Source organism: Agelaius phoeniceus, chromosome 21 (genome assembly GCF_051311805.1).
Source record: "Agelaius phoeniceus isolate bAgePho1 chromosome 21, bAgePho1.hap1, whole genome shotgun sequence".
Taxonomy (NCBI): domain Eukaryota; kingdom Metazoa; phylum Chordata; class Aves; order Passeriformes; family Icteridae; genus Agelaius; species Agelaius phoeniceus.
This window is the reverse complement of record NC_135285.1, coordinates 9,246,510-9,268,661: the sequence shown is the minus strand read 5'-3', so window position 1 is coordinate 9,268,661 and position 22,152 is coordinate 9,246,510. Positions and strand designations below refer to the sequence as shown.

The 22,152-nt window shown below is 46.8% G+C and overlaps 1 protein-coding gene across 1 annotated transcript in view; it reads right to left on the bottom strand.

Annotated features, from left to right (window-relative positions):
- Positions 1–14,586, bottom strand: part of CCDC187 (coiled-coil domain containing 187) — a 31,018-nt gene extending 16,432 nt beyond the window's left edge. Inside the window, exons 1-10 of the mRNA XM_077189228.1 lie at positions 14,402–14,586; positions 13,698–13,767; positions 12,667–13,169; positions 10,841–10,933; positions 8,289–8,411; positions 7,279–7,946; positions 6,852–6,943; positions 6,120–6,769; positions 5,589–5,688; positions 1,288–1,463 (exon numbers count right to left, since the gene is read on the bottom strand). Coding sequence (XP_077045343.1) covers positions 1,288–1,463; positions 5,589–5,688; positions 6,120–6,769; positions 6,852–6,943; positions 7,279–7,946; positions 8,289–8,411; positions 10,841–10,933; positions 12,667–13,169; positions 13,698–13,767; positions 14,402–14,462 — 2,536 coding nt within the window. The 5' untranslated portion in view covers positions 14,463–14,586. The remainder of the gene's footprint in view (positions 1–1,287; positions 1,464–5,588; positions 5,689–6,119; positions 6,770–6,851; positions 6,944–7,278; positions 7,947–8,288; positions 8,412–10,840; positions 10,934–12,666; positions 13,170–13,697; positions 13,768–14,401) is intronic.
- Positions 14,587–22,152: the final 7,566 nt, after the last annotated feature.

Sequence of the window (22,152 nt, the reverse complement as noted above, 5' to 3'; positions counted from 1 at the left end):
ATGCCTTGAGCAGACAATGCAGCCTCGAGTCTGAATGCCCCATCCGTGCTCTGGGGGGTGACAGAGCCACTTGTGACCCATATTTCAAAGCCACTTTGTGCTGAGCACGACAGTTCTGTGCCTCCTGTGCAGCAGCATGGCCATGGTGGGAGTGCTGCCTCCAGTCCAGCCTTGGGCTGGCAGCTCCTGCAAATGCTCAGGGAAGGGGAAGGTTTCTCCTGGCACAGACACAGGCAGCAGCTCCTATTGTTCCTGTGGTGAATAGTGGATGGCTGGGCCTTGCAGAACTGGGGCCCTCAGTTATTAATAGTAAATAAATAGGTTGTCTTTCGTTTAGGGTAAAACACTTCAGACAACAGCCTTGCTGCCCAATCTCTAAGATGCCCTCCTGGTCCCTGGGGGGGGAGGGAGAAGCACAGTAAACAATGCTGGCTTCTCCACCACCCCAAAATCCAATATGATGTATAAAATGTTGTGAGGAAAACAATGAAGAATCCTTAATAAGAGCAAAGGCTTTTTGTAAGTACCCTCTTTGAGGAAAGGTTATCTGATCTTGTTCTTTTGTCTCGGAAAAGCCCTTAAAACAATGCACCATCTGCTCCTGTTTGGTGGGAGCAGGCAGAGATCTCTTCAGACAGAGCGGTCTGCACGCTACTGCTTGGCTTTTAACCCTTTCAGCCACAAACTTTCCCTGTTTCTGTGCAAACCTCTGCTCCCAGCAGAAGTGGCCATGCCCTGCACCCTGGGCAGCCCTGGGCACCATGCAGCACATCCCTCCATTCCCCCTGCACCCTGCCCATGTCCTGTGCCCTGATGTCTCTTGCTGTCCGAGCAGGACAATATCCCACACTGCTCAGACGGGGTAATTATGAAGAGTTAATTGTAAGGCTTCCAGAGACCTTCAGACAAAGCTGGAAATGTCTCTGAGCTAAATGGGGTTTGTTCCACCTGCAGCTGTCACTGTCAGCTGAATTCACATCTATGACAGCACAGCATGGAAAAGGCAAAGAGCTTCTATGCATTTTATGCAATTTTAATAGTAATTCCATATAATCTCTTAGATTGTGCGTGAATGTTGAGAGGACAATTTTTCATGCACCCCTTTTTCACCTTTTAAATCTGGAGGAGAACCATCTACTTGAAATTCCCCCTCGGCCCAGAAGATTTTTCAGCCCTAACCAGAACCATCAGCAAGAATTCTGTTGCAATGAGGAACTGTTCTTCTATTGCCACATAAGAAATACTTTGGGAGGGCACCAAGTGACCCTCTGGGAGATGCCACCTTACCCAAGTGCTGTTCAAAGCTGCCAGTGCTCAGAGTGGCAGAGGGCTGGAAGCTCAGGCTGTCCCAGATCCTCAGGCTCTCTCCAGGAGATGGGTTGGCCATTTCCTCTTGGTTCTGAACTTTCAAAACAGTCTCACGTCCACATTGATCCCTCCGTGCCGTGAGCTCTCCCTGTGGGCTGCGTCAAGGTAACAACAACAATTAACTATGTTTTTGAGATGTGTATAAAGCAATCTTTTGAACTTAAAAAAAAAGGTTATTTCATTTAAACAGAACTATTACATTTTGTCAAATGGAAACAAAAGGCTCCTTGAGAAGTCATACCTGGCAACGAACAAAATCTCCTGTCTTGCACCTTGATGCTGTCAGGAAAGCTAAGAACACGCATTTTTACCTACTCTAATTGCTGCTCTGAAAGAGCTGGGTATTTTTCAACCTGGTGGCAAATACAAACAACAACCTTGCAGTGTGGAAGCTTAATTTATGGGGGCTGCATTGTACAATCCGTGCCATTGTTGGGACTTGGTTGCACAATCCAGCTCTGAACCTTGGCAAAGAATTCTGTTTAGAAACACAAAGTCCTGAACTCTGTTCTAGTGTTTCTGGGACTTGTGCTGAGCATGGCTGTGGCCCAACAAAGATCTGGGAGTGATACATATACTTTCATATTTCAAAACATTGTCAGCACCAAGTCCTGCAGATGAACACCTCAGCTAACTGATTTTACTTTGTTTTGGTCTGCAATTATCTGAGCTTAACTAAAAAGATTAAGAAAGAAGGTGTGAAAATGGGCATTTATTGATCAAGCCTCAGCTGAACCACACGCAGGGACACTGAGACACTGAAATGGTGACAGATGTTTTCTTTTTTATACAGAAAAATGAACGTGGAAATTTTTTTTTTTATCAGCAATCAGCTTAGGGAAATCTTATTTCATTTTTCTCGTTAATAAGCTTTTCTTTGTTTTTCATGACCCAGAAACTGCTAAAACGATTAGGACAGCTTCCACTAACGCGTCTTGGATGTAGTCTTCAGAAAGTGGGAGCAAAGGTGCATGAGAGAGAAAGAACAGAAGAAACAGGGATTTCTTACAAAGCAGTTCTACTATTCATTGGTTAAATGTGCTGAGTTTTGTCTCTGCAGTTGTGTTGTGATGGTTTTTTAGGCTCTGTTCTCTCTGGCTCTTGGGAAATGCCTACTCTGTTTGGGGAGACTGATGCCAAGGTTTGTGTCCTGGGAAGGGCATCAGTGGAAATCGATGCAGATTCTACGGAAAACACTGGGTTTCCACAGGAGGGGCCAGCATTGCCTGCCCTCCCAACACAGCCAGCTCTGCATAACCCACCACAACTCCCAGATGAGGCTCTTTGGGTTTGCACTGAAGAGAAAGCATTGCTGAGTCCCCAGGAGGAGGCAGAGCTGTGATCCAACAGGTGACTCTCTAGTCACCACCCTCTGTCCCAGCCCCTGAATCCACCCAGAGCACTTTCAAATCTGAACTTACAGCAAAAACAGGATGATTTTTTTTGACTCTTGAGAGTGTAACCACTTATAGAGGCAACAGAAACAAAATAAGATGGAATTGCCCACACATTTTCTGGCAGTTTGGAGAATTCCCATCAGTGATTCATTTGCATCAGCAACAAACCTCTGCGAGCCGCCCCTGCGGACGGGGGAGCAGCCGGGCATGAAATGAGAACATTGCTTATGGAAACAGGCACCTGCAGGATTTCCTGCATGAACACGAGCTGCTGTTTTCAGAGCTATAATTAAACATGTAAACAGCAAACTGTGCTGTTGAAACTGGCTGTGGAGAAGGTCATGCTCAAGAGCGCTGGGTTTGGAGCGCTGCAGGTTTTGTATTTGTGATTGAGGCCAGCACACAGTCAGTTTTAACAGGTGGCTTTGTTCAGATGAGCTATTGGGGAGACAAAACTTGGCTGTGTTGTAGTCAAATGTGGACTCCTAACTCTTTAGCAGTGGAAGTCAGAGCACAGACACAACTCAGCTGCTTTTACCATCACATTTTCTAACCCAGCTCTGGCTACATCAATGAGAGCTCTGCAGAAACAGGTTTACAAGGCCCAGAACACAGCATGGACTCCTTCAGTTTAGCACAGCCTGTGAAGTTTGCGTGCAAGATAAGAGACAGGCTCCCTTCACTGCCTGCTGACACTCCCACAGAGAGTTCATGCACTCAAAGTGCAAATGTTCCTGGAGAAGGAGAAATTACGGCCCTGCAAAGTTCCTCAGCCACCTCCTTAGAGCACACTGGTGCTCCTTTATCTGGTGGCTTTCTGTCTGATTTGATCTGTAGTGAATCAGTTGATACCAGACCAACTTCAGGAATAACTTGATCACGGGAGCCTCACTCTGTGTGCCAAAGGACTCATCCACTTTTGCTTCCTGTGAGTGTGCAGATTTCAGGAGAGGTGCAAAATCAGACTCTAAATTATATACAAATAAAAGCTGAGGGCAAAATACAGGCTTGTACTCTGAGCATTTGTATTAATTATGTACTTTACCAGTAGCTAAGGAAGGGTTAGGCATGGGGTCCTCTTTCCTTTAGATTGTCCCCTCACTGTCACTGCTGCTGCATCACAGGCAGCCCTCAGCCCACCTGGAGATGAGCCTGGAGTCCTTCACAATACAGCCACACTTTCCACTTCTAATCTCTAAATACAGCAATATTTTATCTGCAAGTAGCTCTCCTCATCTTTTGAAGCAGCACTTGCAAGAGGGTTGTGATTTATTGTCTGAGAGGTTTTATTGGTGGTTTTTTCGGTGATGCTCTGAGGACTTCTTGACTCTGGCTGCTTTGCTTTCTCAGTAATTGCATTGTTCAGCAGAACACTGCAATCTGTCTTATTTCTCCTTGGTTTGAGGCTTGTCCCTTACAGCTGGGGGCTGTTCCCAATGGGCCCAGGGGGTCCTGCACCTACCATCATTCCTGTGAGTTTGGGTGGTGTCAGGACAAGAGTGATGGAGCCCGCGGCTGCTGGGCTGTGCTCCCCAAGGTGCCGTGCAGACACAGCTCTGACTGTCTCCACTGCACACTCGCAGTGCCTGCTGCTCATGTTTTATACATTTGCCATCTTCTGTGACAGAACAGCTCCATAATCCTTGCAACCGATCTCGGAGCAGAGATCAGCCCAACCTTTGCGAATGTGGTGGTGAGAAGGTGCTGTGTGTGAGCAAGTGTTGCTCCGCATGCACACAGCCTACAGAACTGCACTGCTGGGAATCCTTCACCCGCTTTTGCAGCAAAACGAGTGAAAACAATCACTAGAAATTAATTTTTTTAATTAATCCCCGCCCGAAGGAGGCTGGGGCAGCTTTACCCAGGGGCTCGTTCCGTCCCGCTCCGCGCCCGCGGCTGCGGCGCCCTCCGGTGGCGAGAGAGCGTTATGGCAGCGCGGCCGGGATCCACCGGGCCTGGGATCCACCGGAGCCACCCGGGATCCACCGGAGCCACCCGGGACCCACTGGATCCACCCGGGATCCACCGGAGCCACCCGGGATCCACCGGAGCCACCCGGGACCCACTGGATCCACCCGGGATCCACCGGAGCCACCCGGGATCCACCGACCAGAGCCACCCGGGATCCACCGGAGCCACCCGGGACCCACCGACCGGAGCCACCCGGGACTCACCGGAGCCACCCGGGACCCACTGGATCCACCCGGGATCCACCGGAGCCACCCGGGATTCACTGACTGGAGTCACCCGGGATTCATGGACCGAACCTGGGGATCCACCGCTCCCGAGAGATCCAGCAAGCCCTGGGATCCACCGATCCCCACCAGAGCCGGGGATCCACCAACCCCTCCCAAGCATCCATAGCTCCCGGGGGACCCAGTGCTCTATGGGATTCACCCCTCCTGAGGAACCCACCGAACCTGGGATCCACCAACCCCTCCCGGGGATCCACTGCTCCCAGGAATCCCCCAGCCCCAGGAACTCAGCATCCCTGCTATTTATTTTAAGTCTGTGTGGCCCATTCAGCAGAGGATAATACACCCAGCTTTGTTATCCCCAGATTTCCGACTGCATGGGCTCGGGTTTATATTTCCTTTCTTACTTCTGGAAAAGCCCGGGCAGCAGAAGGGGAAGTGATGTGTCCAAAATCCGTGGTGAAGCCACAGATGAAATTATGAAATGTCATTTCACAGAAGCAATAAGAGGAAAGTGAAGTCTAGGAGACCCCTGCCCCGAGTCTGGCTCCATGCTGAATTGGTGCTCCTTATTTTAGATACATGCAAGGCACATTAAGCAGAGAATAAAATATCCAGCTTTGTTTACCTTCTAGTGAGGAATCTGTGAGCTGGAGAGGCTGGGTTGGTTATTGGCTTTTCATGCCATAGACTTATGTCCACCTTGGAGCCCTTATTCACAGGGAAACCTTTTAAAAAGACAAATGAAGACATTTAATAAATATGCTCTTCATAGAAATGAAATGGCCCAAGCTTTGGCATCTATTCACTGCCTACTTATCTGTGAGCACTTCACTCAATACAGCTCTTCTTATCCACAGGTTTTTAACTACAGGGGCTTAGGTTTATCATTCTTTTACTTCTGGGAAAGCCTAGGCACCAGAAAGTGACATGTCCAAAATTGGTGGCAAAGCCACAGATAAATTATAAGATGTAGTTTTACAGGTGCAAGGGGAGGGGAGGAAAGTAAAACCTAGGAGAGCCACTGCTCAGGGATTTTCCAAGGCACAACATTTCCAATAAATAGCCAAGGGGAGATGAAGTTTTGTAGCTTGTAGCTTTGAAAGACGTGGGCAGTGGCACCTGAGCATCCCTGCTGTGTCATGTGGAAAGGATTTACCTTGCAAGGTGTTGCTCAGCTCTCCTGCAGAGCTGAGGTGACTCTGTCCTGCACTATGAGTGATCCAGGGCAATTCCTCCCTCTCAGCATTCCCACCAGGCAGAGGAGCTGGCATTTCCCTCTGTGTGCCCAGCAGGCCAGTCCTGCCCAGTCCATGGCATTCCCTGGGGGATGTCACACAAAGCACTTCAGGATCTGTGTCCAGAGGCGTTTGTGCAGTCATTGTCCTCTCTTGCCTATCCCTGGAAGTCTCAGGTTCTGGGGCAGGAGGAGGATCACTGTGCAGGTCCAGAGCTGTCTCTGTAGATTGTTTGTCAGCAGAGGCTTTAGCCCAGCTGGCTGCACTCAGCCTCTTCCTTGCCACGTCAATCTTTTCTGCAAGTTCCCTGGACAGACTGTGAATGGCTCTCACTTGATCCTGTTTGCTTCTCTGTGGAGAAAGTCCAAAAGATGAGTCTTTGGAAGAAGGTTTTGCATCTTTCTGAGGAACAGAAAAGCTCAGAGGAGGTGAATGCAGAGCTGGGGGAGAGCAGTCCCTCAAGTCTTCACATTTCAGAGGACTGAGAAACCAGCGTTCAGATTCCAGTGGTGCTGGAGGACCTGATTCTACTCCTTTTTTAGGTGATTGAGCTGTTTCTAGGAGTTGATTCCTGTTAAAAAAAAACAAGAGAGAGATGTCTGCAGTGTGAGCTGAGAAAGTGGCTTTCTAGGATGCCTTTTATGTCTGAGTACCTGCCTCTGTGATCTTCTGGTGATAAAGGAGAGGATATTTCATCCACCCAGGCCATGAAACTCCTTTCCAGTACTCCCCCACTGGTTTGCCTCTGAAAGAGAAGAGCCCAGCAGTGTAAGCACTCAATAGTTGGCAACAGAAGGGCAATGTTTAGCTTTTATTCCACCTAATAATTTGCTCATGTAACACAGCAAACCTGTTCTTTTAGCTCAGGCACTGGAGATTTCCAGGTTTTTGGCCTGAAGTCGAGGGTTCCAGCCCTACCAATGAGCCCAGCCATTTATGCCATAATTATAAGTTAATTGCTCTGCTTTTCTAGATAAAACTTTTTCTCCCTCTCAAAGCATTTGTGTGAAGTGTTTCATGTCCTACACAGTGCTGCACTAAGATTGGAGGGGTTTCAATCTGCCACTCCTTAGGACTTACTCGCTCCAATTCACTCTGAGGATTTCCTTTGGCAGAACCCATTTTCCCAAGGGGTTTGTGCATCTCATCAGGACAGGATTTCTTCCCAATAGCTTCTTTTTGTTTCCTGTACAATTCTTGCAACCTCTTCTTCTTCATCTCCACAGCCTGTGCCAAAGACTTTTTCTCTTTGAGGAGTTTTCTCTTTCTTTCTGCCTTTTTCCGATACATAAATTCCCGAACGCTTTCAGGGCTGTAGGGGTGAGGTTTTTTAAGGTTTGCCCTCCTCTTTGAAGGTTGCTTAAGGTTTTCTTTCTCAGACTCTTTCTGTCTCTGAGGTGATGCACTTCTTCCTCTGCTGCAGCTTCCTGAGGTGCTGGGCTTGGCTCCATCTTTCCCCAATGAAAGTCCAGGGGAAGGAGAACGGATCCCTTGGGGCTGGTGTTTCACAGCCTCTCTGGGAACCCTGATACATCTGTGTTCCTCACAGGACTGCCTTTGCAAGAGGAGGCTCCTGAGGGCTTGCTTTGTGCCCTCTGTGGGTGCACTGCTGCTCCTTCCAGCCTTGCTGGGAGCCACCGCAGCGCTTTGGGCTCCAGGGCTCCTCCCCACAGCTTCACTTCCCTTCACTCTGGAGCTGTTTTCCATCGCTGGCATTGTCCCAACTCCCCGACCTCCTTCCAAAGGTTCTGTGGGAAAGATTTGGAAACAACAGTGATGTAATTATTTCAGAGAGTAACAATTCCTGTATCTATAGTGTGCATCTCCCAGCCTGCTTCCTAGTGCAGCTCTGAGGATTATTTGCATTGTCTGTTGTAAAATCTGTGATATTCAAGGGAGAAGATAAACATGTAAAGGTGGAATTTGAAGTTGCAGTGGCCAATTGTTATTGCAAGAGCCATTAAAGAAAGGACCTGGAAAACTTTTATTTAGATTAGGTTTAATTTGTTTCAATTAGGTTTAATAAGCCTTTTTTTTTTTTAATTTTTGGGTGTGCCAAAATAACCAGTGCTGTAGAGGGACAGCTGTACCAAAGGTCTTTGTTGTGCTCTGCTCTCCAGTTCTGCTCCTCAAAAGTGGAAGTGGAGGACCCAGCAGCCTTCTAGCCAACTTCTGACCTTCTCTCCATGCTGAAACTCCAGCTAGATTCACACCTGAAACAGAGAGTTTGTATTTAATTATTAAAGCCCCACATGTTCTTTGAAAGACTATTTTGACTCTCTTATTCAAATCTATTTAATGGTGATTTCCAGGAATCACACTCAAGGTGTGAAGAGATCAAAAAAGTTTCAGTTAGAGAAGGTTTAAAATATAAAAAATCGGTGCTACTTTGATAACAAAATGTTTTTAAAGCACCCAAACTTTGGAGGCTGCCAGGGTCATGAATCGGATGAGTTCAGGAGTGTAAAATGTGAAGGTTCTGTGCTTTCCTAAGGCTTTACCATCAGCAAATATATCATTTAACACTCGAAGTGTGTTCACACAGTTCTTACAAATTTTACTCAGAAATCACTGACTCCCAGAGGCCTCAAGAACACTGAGAAAAGGTCAGGACTTCCTGGGTACCAGCACATTTGAGAACTGAAGGGAAGGGGATAACAAAATTATTATTTTCCTTCCTTTGAAGTGATTACTTCAAACTCACCAGAGGAAACTAATTCATTTTTAAACTGGTGAGAATCAGCAGGATGTGGTGTGGAAGAATCAATGGAGGATACAGGATGAGGGACAATGTCTAATGCAGAAATAAACTGTGCAGAATGCAACACAAACAAATTACTCTTGCTTAATAGGTGGTGTCACATAATAGACAACATTTATCACTGTTTTACTTCATAATTCCAGATTGCATTCACAGCATGCCAATACTGGCACAATTGTGTATTTATTGCAAACCCTTCTCCAGCACAAGGTGGCTGAACAGGTACTTAGTTGGGTTTTGCATGGAAATTCTACTCCCCCACAATCTCCCCCAATTAAAATACTCAGTGTTTTTAACAACAGGAAAGATTTTACTCTGAAATGAGCCTCAGCTTGTGTGGTTCAGTGCTCAGCCAACGGGGCAGCCCCTCAGGGCCAGGGGAGCTGCTGGACACAAAGGACTCTCCAAGGACTCCCTGCCCAGACCCCCCTGTGCTTTGGGAACAGTGCAAGACAACCTCTCCTCCTCTGTACCACTGAAGGGGCCACAGCCAACAGCTTTTATTCCTCATTTGCAGCAGCCTCTGAGATGCTCTGCAGCTCCTGGGAATCGTGTCTCAGGGAGACTGATGCTTTTCAAAGGAAGAGCTGCATTCCCTGTGGGTCTGAAGTCACTTCCTACAATCCCATGGACTTCCTTTGGAAGGAATTCTCACCAGATCTGTGCATGGTGCTCACAGCAGGAACACAGAGGGAATTGTCAGAATCTGCTGGGCTCAGGAGGGCTGGGGTCCATCCATGTCTTTAAGGAAACACCTTGTTGTGTCGCTTTATTTTGTGTTTAGCAGTACTAAAAATGCATTTATTTTGTACCCTGTCTTAGCTCCTCTGAATGCACCAGGCAAATTATTTTGTGGATCTAACAATCTTTGCCTCACCATGTTGTTTATTTCAATTAAATCTTCTTTTTATCTGTATTGTGTTCATTAACTACAGCAACTATGATGCTAAAGTTCATGAGCAGCCTGCATTCCTGATGAGAACAGTTGATAGAAGAAACTCTTTTGATTTAAATATTCTCCTGGGTTTTTTCCCTACCTACGAACAGATGAATATTTTATAGCCGTGGTGACTTAATTTTTTGTTAACTACAGCAAATTTATAATTCATCAAATTCCTGAGTACTCTGGCTCTGACCCCTGCCCCTCATTCATCTCTTTGTAGCCCTGCCTTGGCTCTTTCAGTGACAGAAACTAATAGCCAATAAAGACACCATGACACTGGCAGTTACAATGATGAATGCTTCACGTGGCATGCTCTTATTATGACCCACTCTCAGAGGAAGAGCAAGCCATTTTTCAAACAATCCATTAAAACAAAAAAAAAAAAAAAAAGGGAGGGAGAAGGAAATTATTACATATTTCATGCATTTTAAATCATACTTAGGGACTACAGCACACTATGCTTATAATTCTATCGGGATTAGAGAGTTTGGATTTTTAAACTTCTGTTTCACACAAGTGACTTGGGAACTTGGCTGCTGTAAAGTACAACCCACAGCATTTCCACTTCTTCCCCACATTTGAATGCAACCATTTCTATGCAAAGCTATAGCATTAAATGGGTAAAATGACACCAGGAGTTCCAACCTGCCCTTAGAAATACCTGTCAAATAAAACTGAGAACCAGCAACTGAGACTTGGATAATTCATCTGACTTTTCACTGCCTGCATTCAGTCCCTGCTGGGCAGGCCAGGAAATCCCTGCCTTTGGTGGCACCCTTAATTCATTAGGGAAACAGAGCTGAATAGGTGACAGCTCTTCCCACTGCGGGTGTACGACTTATTTTTCCTTTCTGATGGATTTTAATCCTGGCAGCTCTGCAATTCTACTGCTGCAGGCAGTTCTGTCCATCAGGGATTGTAATTTCTCATGGTCTTACCTTTCCCTGCTCTCTCCAGAGCACAGGACTTGGCTGAAAGCTGCCTCTGGTGTTCGGTTTGAATCCTCCACACTGAGCTTCTCTCTCTTTTCTCTTTAATAGGAGGTGAAAATAAAACACAGAAAAGAATTAGTGTAGCTAAAATCAAACTTGCTGGACCCAACAATCCAATCCCAGCCCCATTTCCTTGGAATGCAAAACCAGGAGTCTTTTAACTGAAAATGGTCACCAGACATGCAGCACTCCTTTATTTAATTTTTGTTGTGTAGATGTCCCAGCAAAGGAAGCAGTGGCCTGGATCCATCCCTGAGGCTCTATCCATGACCCTGTCCATCCATACAACACAAGAAACAGCCCTGCCCTGACTGCTGCATCCTGTGGGAGCAGTGGGACACCTCCCCTTGGTGCCTCTGGAGATCCAGGCCAACCTTTCCATGCACAGCAAACACTGAATACTTGGGGAAGTTCCCAGTTTTGATACTTCATTGCTAGTCTGGGAGCTTTTTTATAATCCCTTCCTTGTCCAGGGATGGTAAATCCTTCTCTGCCTGGTATTCTATGCTCTTCATCAGGCAAGGAGAGAACAGAGCTGGGTTCAGAGCACTAAAACCCAGAAAAACAAGTGTTTGAGAGCCATTAGGCTACAAGGAGCTGTGCAGATGCTGGGATTGTACAGCTGAGCTCCTGCACATGTGAAGGGCAGCACTGGGCTCCCAGGTGTCTGCAGAGGGAACACTTGGCAAAGCAGCTGTGACACTTCTGGCAGTAGCAGGGGACAGGCAGAGCAAGGGAACAAGATGCAGCTGAACTGAGTGTCTGAGCTGTTGATGCCCAGCCTCAGTCTGTGTGTGTCCCACAAGTGGAACAGTTTGTCTGGCAGTTCCCTCGCTCAGTTACATAAAATGGTCTGGGTTAGAAACAAACTGAACAAGCCTTCCCTTGGGAATGTCCCAGGGAGGCTCAGCCTGGACTGTGGCTCTGCTTCTGGCTTTAGGAGGGGTAACATCAGGCACTGGTGACAGAAAGTGCTCCTGATGCAGCTGGGAAGGGACAGAAGCTGCCACACACCTGAGGGCAGCACCACAGCATCCCTACAAAAGGTGGCAGGGAGCAAATCCAAGGGAAACAGCCCTGGAAGCTGGCAGGGTGTGCCAGGGATGCCCAGTGAATTAACACTAATGCTATTACAGCAATGAGATTTGTGAGGTGCAGCTTTGCAGCCCAGCTCCTCTGTAATCCCCCTTGGCTGGGGCTGCCCCAGGCACTCCCGACCCCAACCTTGCTCCCAGCAATCCCAGACCCTGAACCACACTAAACTGAACTGACAGCTGTACATGGATGGTTCTCCAGCCCCAAATTTAGCAGCAAAGCAGGATAAGAAGGTCTAATAATATTTGCTTTCAGATCCACACTAGTTCCACTGAATGAACTGTTAAATCCCCTGTAATGCCTCTGAACTACACAATTCCTGATTTAAATACCTGTGGTGCCTCTCCTCACTACTGTACTGCCTCCTGTTCCATGTTTTATAAGTGGCAAAAGGAAGGATGTGGGAGGAAAGGGGAGATTTGCAGCAAATTCTTTACTATTTTCAGGAAATTTATGTATTTGTGTGCTGAGGAGTAAATCCAGTGGACTCAGCGAGCAGGGTGGGATGTACAGCACAGGAAGGTTTGGACCTGCAGAAATAAATGGATTTATGGGTGATGTCCCCCAGATATCACAGGGAGGGGTGGAATCTGTGCTAAGTTATTCAGCTGTGCCAAAGCCCTGCTAGGGAATACCCAGTTCCAGCCTTTGTCCAGAGATTCCAGACCACCACTTACCTCTGTGAGCTGGAGCAGGAGGAGCAGAGGCCACTCTGCAAACCTTTCTTTTCATGGCTCTCTTTGGCAGAGAGTCCTTAGCAAAAATCAGGCGCTCCTGCTCCCAGGGTGCTGCTTGCTGCTTTCTCTTCTGCTCCTGGATCCTCTTCTTGAGTTGCTCTAATTTATTTTGGGGTGATTTTCCCCACAGCTCTTCCAGCCTCTGATCTCTGGCCTTGCTGGCTGCTGCCAGGAGGGATGTGGGGAGCAGGAGAACCGTGGGCTCGGGAGTGCTGCTGCCCCATGGGACAGAGCAGGGGCTGCTCCCTGCAGGGCAGCAAGGTGAGCCGTGCAGGCAGCAGGGAGATTTCTCCTTCTGTGCTGGGAATCCTCTTGAATCTCTCAGCTCCCTGAAATTGTCCCTTCTTGGGCTGTCCAGGCTCTTTGCAGGTGCCCATGTCCCAGCTGAGCCTTTTCCATGCACTGCACAATTCCTGGCAGGGCTGCAGTGCCCTGAGGCTGCCCTGGGGAACAGAGGGGACATTCTGGATGGACCAGAGATCACAGCAGGGCTCCCAGGCAAACAGGTCTGTGAGTGAGCAGGGGAGAGAACAGCAGAGCTTTTCTCTCTTTGGAAAAAGAGAAAGAAGGGCCAGGATGTAGGGTTAAAGATTATTACATTGGTCAATACACTGACAGGAGTGACTGCTGAGTTTGTTCATGTTCTGGTGGGACCTCAGCATCTCCACAGAATCAGCACTTTGCCAGCCACCAGCAGTTTGGCAAATGAGGATGATGTTAGGGAAGTGCAGTGCAAATCGTGATCTGATATGAGAAATTATGAGCATGGGCAGAGAACTGATAGCAGGCTCTGCCTTCCTCCACTGCCCTGTTGGTCACAGCTCAGGGAGGAATTGTTTGGTGACTCTTTTGATCCATTTTTCCCTAATAAACAGTAAGGTGCTAAACTTTTTCTGAAGTCCTGCATCCCAAATTTGAAATCCCTTCACCAGGTCACCCCCCAAGTGCTGTACACTCAGGTTATTATTTACCTTTGGGCTGGAGCAATCTCATTGCTCTTTTTCTCATTCAAAGCTGTTTCATCTTTGTTCCTCTCGCCATCTACAGCACATTAAAACTGTGTCAATGTCAAAATCTCAAAAATATTCCTCAACCATTCAATTCAAAGAGCAACTTTGACTGGGGACTCTCCCCCCAAAAAACCTGGCTCATAAATATTAAATAAATATTAAAGGCTGGCAGCTGAAACTGCTCCCAGCCAATAAACCACCTCATAAACAAATATTTAACAGATGAAAAATAACAAGAGAAGTCTGTTCTTGTCATTAATTTTTAAGAACATTCTGGAACTGGGTTAAATTTCCTGCTTTTCCCTTCTCCCACTTCATCTTTTAGAAACGATTTTAAACACATTATGTATTTCCTGCCAAAGTTAGCAAACACAACGTTGCAATTACATCAGTTTATCCCTAGGGAAGGAACCCTCAGAGGAGAAGCACAGGGAGCTTTTCTGTGCTGTAGCTGGTGGGTGGTGATGCTGCAGCTTTTGCCTGAGCTCTCCCCAGCAAGGTGTCACTTCCTGTGCATTGTGATATTTTGCTGGGAACACACAGAAAGCTGATGAAAATACACACTTGCCTCAATAAAGAGGGTTTTCACTATCTCCTGTCACCTTCCCTTCCCTCCAGCACCAAAGCAGTCCCATCTCAGCAGTTTCCAGTAACTCAGAACTCACCAAAGCTCTTTTCGTGCCAAATTTTTCTTCTGGCTGCCTGTGATTTGGCACAGCTCCACATTTGATGACAAAATTTGTTTTCAATCCTTTGTAGCTGTGAAAAAGCAGATTTTTCTTTTGAAGGGAGACATATGTTTTGGGTTTTTTCTGGAGACGCTTTTTGCTGGCATCCGCTGCTTCTCTGATTAGTTTTGCAGCTCCTAGTTACTGTGTAAATACTGGCTTGTCTGAGCTTGTTCCATGTGCTATTTCCTACAGTTGGAAAGAATGCTATTGACTGGGAAGATAAGAGGTGAAATCACCTCTCTCCTTTGTTTACTCTTTATGTGTGTGCCTCAGATTTTTACTGATGTTTTTAAAAACAGCTTAAGCTGGAGGTGACCCCAGCCAAGAGCAACTTCTCAGGTGAAACTTTCCCCCCTTTGTGGGTATCACTTATTTTAAGCATCATAATTTTTTAAGTGCAAGCGTTTGAAATCTGGGCTGTGACCATCCAGGTTCTGCAGGTTTTGGGTTATCCGGAGGGAACAGTCTGATGAGCCAACAGCAGAGGGCAAACGCAGCCTGCACACGCACTGGAGCTGCAGCACTCGGCGTTTGGAGCCTCCCGGCCCCAGCTTCTGCCGGGGCAGCCCAGGGGAGGGGCAGGTGTCGCCTTGGACAAGGACAGCCTGGGCTGGGAAGCAGCAGCAAAACTCTCACAACAGCAGCAATTCACTTTCCTTTTAGTTTTCATTCTTTTCGTGGAGCATCTGATGGACTTCAGTGGGCTCTGATGTCCTGGACTGAGTCCTGACAGTGCATTTCTTACAACCCCTGAAAATTACCTCTGCAAAGCCATAAAATGCATTTCTTCTTACCCCACTTACTGCTGTTGTGGGTTGAATTTCAGTGAGTACCCCAAGAAAAGGCTCTGTATCCTCTTCTCCCACTCCACTGCAGAGCAGAGCCAGCTGTGTGCTGTTCCATCAGCATTTTGGTTTATATTGAATCTGACTCCTTTTTTCTGGTTTATATCTCCAATTATTCATTCATTCTTTATAACTCTACAAGATTTGCTTCTAGCAGCAATGTCAGGATTGTGAGTGTTGGTTATTCCTGGAAAGCACTCAGAGGGTGAGGTGAGACATTGGCACCACCTCCTTCCATGCTCACGGATCCCTGTGGTCTCTGAGAATTCCTCCTGAAGAAACAGACTCAGCCTAATCTAATAAATGTCCCTGCTCAGAGCCTCTGCTCTGACATCCCAGAATTTCAGCTTTTCAAGCCTAACCAAACAAGGAATTCCAGACTGGAGTCACAAAGTTCCCTTTTCAAGCTGTTCCAAGCCAGTGTTCTGGCCTGATTAGAGGTTTCAGTGCTGGGAATGCAGAGCTTGCCCAAGAGGAGCCACAGCTATTCTGGGTGCACGAGTGATAAGAGCCCTAATTGCAGACTCAGGGCTCAGGGGTGGAACCTCCAAGAGGGGAGAGAACACAATGTGCAGCCTCAGCAGTGAGAGGACAACACTCAGGGAAGATTTGGGAAGATGGGGAGCTGTGAGAGCTGCCAGGAAAGCCCAGGGCTGGTCCCAGCCTGCTGGGATGGTGGGAGAGCCAAGTGGAGCAGGAATGTGTGTGCTGTGGCAGGCAGAGCTCTCTGCAGGCAGTGATTCTGGGTCCCTCAGGTCGGACTGGTGCCTATTTTGGCTCTGTACTTTCTCAGCAAGCTGTTGGAGCTGACAAGAGCCAGGAGAGTGACAGATTGCCACTGTGTTATGCTGCACATCTTGGAGTGTTAGACCACAAATCTGCTGAGAGATGAAGTGAAACCTATCACTGGGCCAAATCCCACTTCTGCAGAGTGTGAAACTCCCAAGTGAGGGAGCTGAGGGTGAGCTGAGGCAAAGAGCAGCAAATCCATTAGGATTTGTATTTTAGATCTGCAGGAGCTACATGAGCCAGTCATGTACAGTTCTGTCCTGCTGACTCCACAGCTCCTGTCTCATGGAAACAAGGAAGGAAGAGGCCCTGGGTTTTTACTCCTAAAGCATTTTAGAGGCACTAGCCCCCAAAACATTGAATTTCCCCAACTGAGATACTCCAACTACCACCTACTCATTTTAGCAAATCAGACAACAGGCTATGGCCTATTCAGAGCAGGTTTTACAAAGGAATTTTAGGGGTGTTTTTTCTGGCAAGGATATTGCAGAGTTTCTCATCTAAGAACCTGCTGAGAGAGGTGCTGCTGATCCCCCACATGGGGTTATCCCATGAGGAGCACATGGTTTGGGTTGGAGTCTTCTTTCTCCCAGCCAGCACTTCCCCCTTGCACACACAGTGCTGAATGGGGCAACAAGTGCCCAGCTCTGCCACACTGTGGCACTCAGAGCTCCAGTGTGGATTTCTGGTGGTTTTGCAAGGCAAAGGCAAGGGGCTTTGGTATTTACTCAGCCCTGTACGAGGCTGTTTGGACTCTGAAGCTTTGTTTGATGCAGACTCACCTCCCAGAGGCTTCAGTTTCTGCTGCTGTGCACTGTCACTGTTTAGGAAATATTTCACCCAGTAACCCACAAGGTCTAGCAAAATTCAGGAAGTGCAGATGTATGTGGACCAAAACCAGAAATTCCTCCTAAGTCTCAGTGTTTTGACATTTTTGCACCCTCCAGACGTGCTCCAAGAATCCTACAAACAGCCCACAGCTCTGGCAGCCACACCCCTTTATTCTCTTGCTGGTTTGCTCCCCATGCCTGCCTTTGTGGGAGTATTGTGAATTCCAATTCTGGGAAACACGTCCAGCTAAAGGAAAGAAAATTATATTTTTTGTTGATTTTTTACAGTGCCTGACTAAGCAATTTTCATGGTAAACCATCTTCACAGCAATTCTCAGTTAGCAAACAATCGAAGCCCAAACGTAGACTTCGATTGCAAGCTGGATGTGACATGAATTTTGGAGTGAGCATATGGAGGGAAGAGACAGCTGGTAAAAAACACCAAGCAGTGCTCTAAAGTCTGACAGCCAAGGCCCCAGTCCTGCACCCCTGGAATCTGTGACAAAACACCCCCTGAAGTTACAAGGGACAAAGACACTTAGTAAATTGGGATTTGATTTGAACCCGCAAGGAGCTTAAGGGACCCTAAGCTTTGAAGTCATTCTTAGCAGTACTTATCATCTCTCCAATCAGCTGCATTATAAGACTGAGACAAATGGGCTGCCCCATTAATGGTGCCATGTCACAGTTGCTGAGATAAGACACAAATTTCTTCCTCCACAGGTAATGATGTGAGATATCAGTGTTCATGTAAAACACTCAGAGACAGGGGAGGAGGCTGATTTTTTGCTGGTACCACTGATAACATTTCCTCTTTTTTGTTTTTGTCCTAGCATACAAAATTCCTAATTCCTTAGGAAAAGGAAAAAAGAGCAGATCATTTTCCCGTGGGCTGTGCCATCCCCTCAGTGGCTGAGTTGCACTGAGTGCTGAGAACAGCTTGGATGCAGGTGGGAGGCTGCCACGAGGCTGCCCAAGCTCAGGGAAGGATTTGCTGCAACACAGACACGCTGCTTTGGCTTGGCTGGCAGCCAGAAACACAAGGGAATATCAAGCTCGTATTTTCCTACTGATGTCCTAAAATAACAGGAGTAATGTGTGTCAGGATGGAACTAGACCTTCAGAATATCTGGATTTTATGCTGCCTGCCAAGTGGTGTCTGGCAAAGGGCAAGTGTTCTCTTGATGTGCTAAAATACAGATCCATCATCCAGTTATTGGGGGAAAGTGTGTTAAGATAGCAAATAGCTATCCATGGCCCATTTGGGTTTTTTTCCTATCAATAGGAGACTGTGTGAATGGAATCTGAAGTGAGAAGGGGGGGCTGCCTGCACGGTGCAGTGGAATGTGAGAGAGCACAGCATTGCCATGGAAACCTGCTGTAGTAAACGGGGCTCTCCAGCTGCAGGAGAGGATTTATAGTGCCAGGCCGGGAGTGGGCAATTTAAATCACCAATCTACAGGTAAAATGGCACATTTCCTTCCACCTTGTCTCCCTGCACTGCCAAGTGAGAAAGGAAGGGTACGTGGGTGGTGAGAATTACAGTACAGAGTGATGAGGTGTCTTAAAGCCTGACCTAAAACACTCAGGAGCTGATGCAAAGATCCTGGTGGATCTCGGTGGGGGCAGGAGCAGCTCTGTGTTCCCTGTGCCCCAATCCCTGTGTCCAACAGCCTCACAGGGATGAGAAGCAGGGTCCATTCCCTGCGTGCATAACCCACAGATTGGAGACCCCACAGCTCAGGGATGCTCCCAATTTGTTCTTTTGGTTTGGAGCTGGGGAAGATTCCATCTGGTAAAGCTCCCAAGCCAGCCTATTACACCTAAAAGTGAGACAAAATTTGCTGTGACCCCCAAGCCCTACTCTTGAACAAGGGATCAGATAAATGGGAATGATTTACTGTGTTCAGATGCCCCAATTTATTGGCACTCAAGCACAGTGATCTATGCTGTGCTGTGAGACAGCAACAACATTATTTTTGCAGTGCTGCTTTCATCCCCATGTATTGCCAGGTCCTGAGTGCCTGAGTCCATAATTCCCTGGATCAGACACCACACACCTGTGTGCTCCCATTCCCAGCTAAGGGCAGTGGTTAAATCTGACTTGTGTGGAACCACCATGGGGCCAGGGTTTAACCAATTTGCCTTTTTGTCCTATCCTGTAAACCTCAAAGTCTCCTGATTTACCATGGCTTAGTGTGCAGGTTGCTGCACACCTGGCTATATTTGTGTCACTAAATATAAGAAGGAAAATTCCTTTTGAGCTGGAAATTCAGAGTCCCTGGTGGCAAAGTCTCAAAGCTCTGTGCACTCTGTGAGGGTGTTTTATTGTGCTCCACTGCTTTTTCTTCACAGGTTACTTTGTTTGGCTTCAACCTTTCAACAAGGCATCAAACAGCTACCCAGAATGGCCTGTTCCTTCAGCAGGAATGATGTGTTCAAAATCCAAACAGTCCAATCAGAATCTGGGAATTGGGTCCTCCTGTAACCTCTGCTGCTGCCTGTTTTGAGTCCTGCCCACACAGCAGATGCTGCCAGCCAGAGTTGCCCTTCCTTGCTGCATTTATTCCTCTCTGGAGTGCTCTCCTTGGGCCTTCAGCCTTCAAAATCCCTCCTTCTGCCTTTCAGCTCTTTCTATCTCCTCAGCAATTTGCAGGCCATCAATCTCAGCCCTGGCATCAGAGCTGCTCTGCCCAGTCCCAGCTGGGACATCAGCATGACCAGCAGAGGTTATGAGAGCAGAGGAGCTTTATAAACCCCCCTTGCTAAGAACAGCCCCTGGGGTCACTGACCCTCTGCTCATAAATTCACCTGATTCCCCTGGATTATATTTGTTTCACCACTTAATGCCAATCCAAAGCAGTGTCAATGGAGAACCAGCAGGCTAAGCCAACACAACAGGCCCTCTCCTGCCTTGCTATGCTCTGTCAAGTCAGGTTGCCCTCAGATTTGCTGGAGTTTCATTCCTGCTGTCCCCTGGGATGCCAGGCAGCACAGTCATTTAACCCAAGATCATTTCTGACTGACTGGAATTTGTTTGTCTGGCTTAATTTTTATTTTTTTTTTCTCTCTGTCTCTTCAGATAATCATGTAAACCAACAAAAACATTACCTTAATATTGACAAAATGAATCTATATGGAGATAAGTGCAAAGGAAAACAGGTACCAGTGCCTGCCCATCTCCAATGGAAAATAAGCCCTGCTTATGTTGAAGGCTCAATTCCCTGCTGATGTAAAGTGCTGCAGCAACCAGAGCTCTCCCAGTTTATGTAAGCAGGGAAGCTGACCCTGAGGAGTTTCTGTTTGCTTGCAGCACAGGGTGGGTGTGGAGAAACAGCAGATCCTGGGCACCTGGAAATGATGGTTATTTAGGGGGCAAGGAGCACCAGCACTATGCAAGAATTTGGTAGGAAAACGAGAGCCTGATGAATTTTTCTGCTAGGAAGGAGTTGAGTTTGTAGAGACCAAGATGAGGAGAGGATAAATGTGCTGTCCTGTCACAGCCTGGACTGGAAGGGTTCCCACATGCCCCTTTTGGTTCCTATGCCAACATCATTTCTGGAGTGAAGGTCACCAGCAGCAGCCAGGAGGGACAGACAGATGGACACTGCTCCGAGGGGCCGCTGTGTGGTATTTGCTGGGTCCCCAGGACAAAGGAGGAAATGATGAATCTGACTCCATGTTCTTAGAAGGCTAATTTATTATTTTAAGATATTATATTATATTAAAGAATACTGTACTAAAGAATAGAGAAAGGATACAGACAGAAGGCTACAAAACTGATAATGAAAACTCATGATTCCTTCTAGAGTCCTGACACAGCTGATGGTGATTGGTCATTAAGTTAAAACAATTCACATGAGACCCATCAAACAACCACCTGTTGGATAAACACTGTCCAAACCACATTCCAATGCAGCAAAACACAGGAGAAGCAAATGAGATAATACTGGTTTCATTTTTCACTGAGGCTTCTCAGCTTCCTAGGAGAAAAAATCCTGGCGAAGGCATTTTTCAGAAAATATGACAGTGACACAGTTGCTTTTGCTTTTCAAGGAAAAGAGGGGATGGAGATGGACAGACAAACGCTGCTTTGCCAGTCTGAACCTCTCCCTCAGAACCAGGGCTGTTCTTTCCTGCAAAGGGCACCAATGTTTGGTCACAGTGGGCACTTGGAGCAAACACTCCCATCCATTTCCCCCGGCCATGGGGGCTGTTAATCACCCGCGGGATCGATGCACCACAAACACGGCCAGGGAAAATCTCAAATATCCCTGGATAACCTGATCAATGGGTGAAACAAGAGGAGTGTTCTCACAGCTAACAGGGCAGATTGTCTAATTAAAGATCTGGGTTAATGCAAACACTGGGTGAACGCTGCAGCAGCCCCAGAACTCGGGTTTGAACTGCAGCATTTTTAGGCACCGTTCTTCCAGACCCCACCTAATGCAGGCTGCACTCTGCTCCTGAAAAGTTAATTGTGCCACTGTTTAATTACCTACAATTAAAAATCACCTCTTATTTCCAGGCTGAATTTGCCTCACTACAAGTTCTGGGTGTGCCACTTTCTCCTGGACTAAACCACTTTTTATTCCCAGAAAATTTCTTGTCTATAAAGCTAACTCTCACCTAAGACTGTCAGACTTTAAATGTCACTTAAGCAAACAGAACCAATTCACCTGCAAATTTTGCATCACTCCTGTAGGTGATATTCCCAGTTTTGGCTGCAATGGTGCTTTGATAAAATGTTGGATTGATAACAGTGTTGGATAACACTGTAGCAAGAGTAAATCCTTTTGGACACACTAGAAACTCCTTCATCAGATAATTACTTTTTGATGCATGTTACTAATTTTTCCATCCTTTTAAAATAAGCTACATTGATTTTTTTTCTTTTTTTGAGTACTATTTTTAACAGAATGTCATGCAAGATCAAGTCATTTGCTTTGCAGAAGTCTAAATATATTATGTCAGCAGAATTATCTTTATTAGCTGAAATGATATGAAAGATTGCTTCTTTGATGAACAGTTTTCTGGAGCAAGGGATTGACATTCCTCAGCCTTGCTCACTGCCTCCCATATTAGCATTGCACCAGTATTGGATTAATGAGGTACTTGGGCAATCCCACTTACTTTTATTCTAAGATATTTAATAAAATCCCAGAACCACAGATTGGTTTGGGTTGGAAAGGACCTTAAAGCTCATCCAGGAACACCTTCC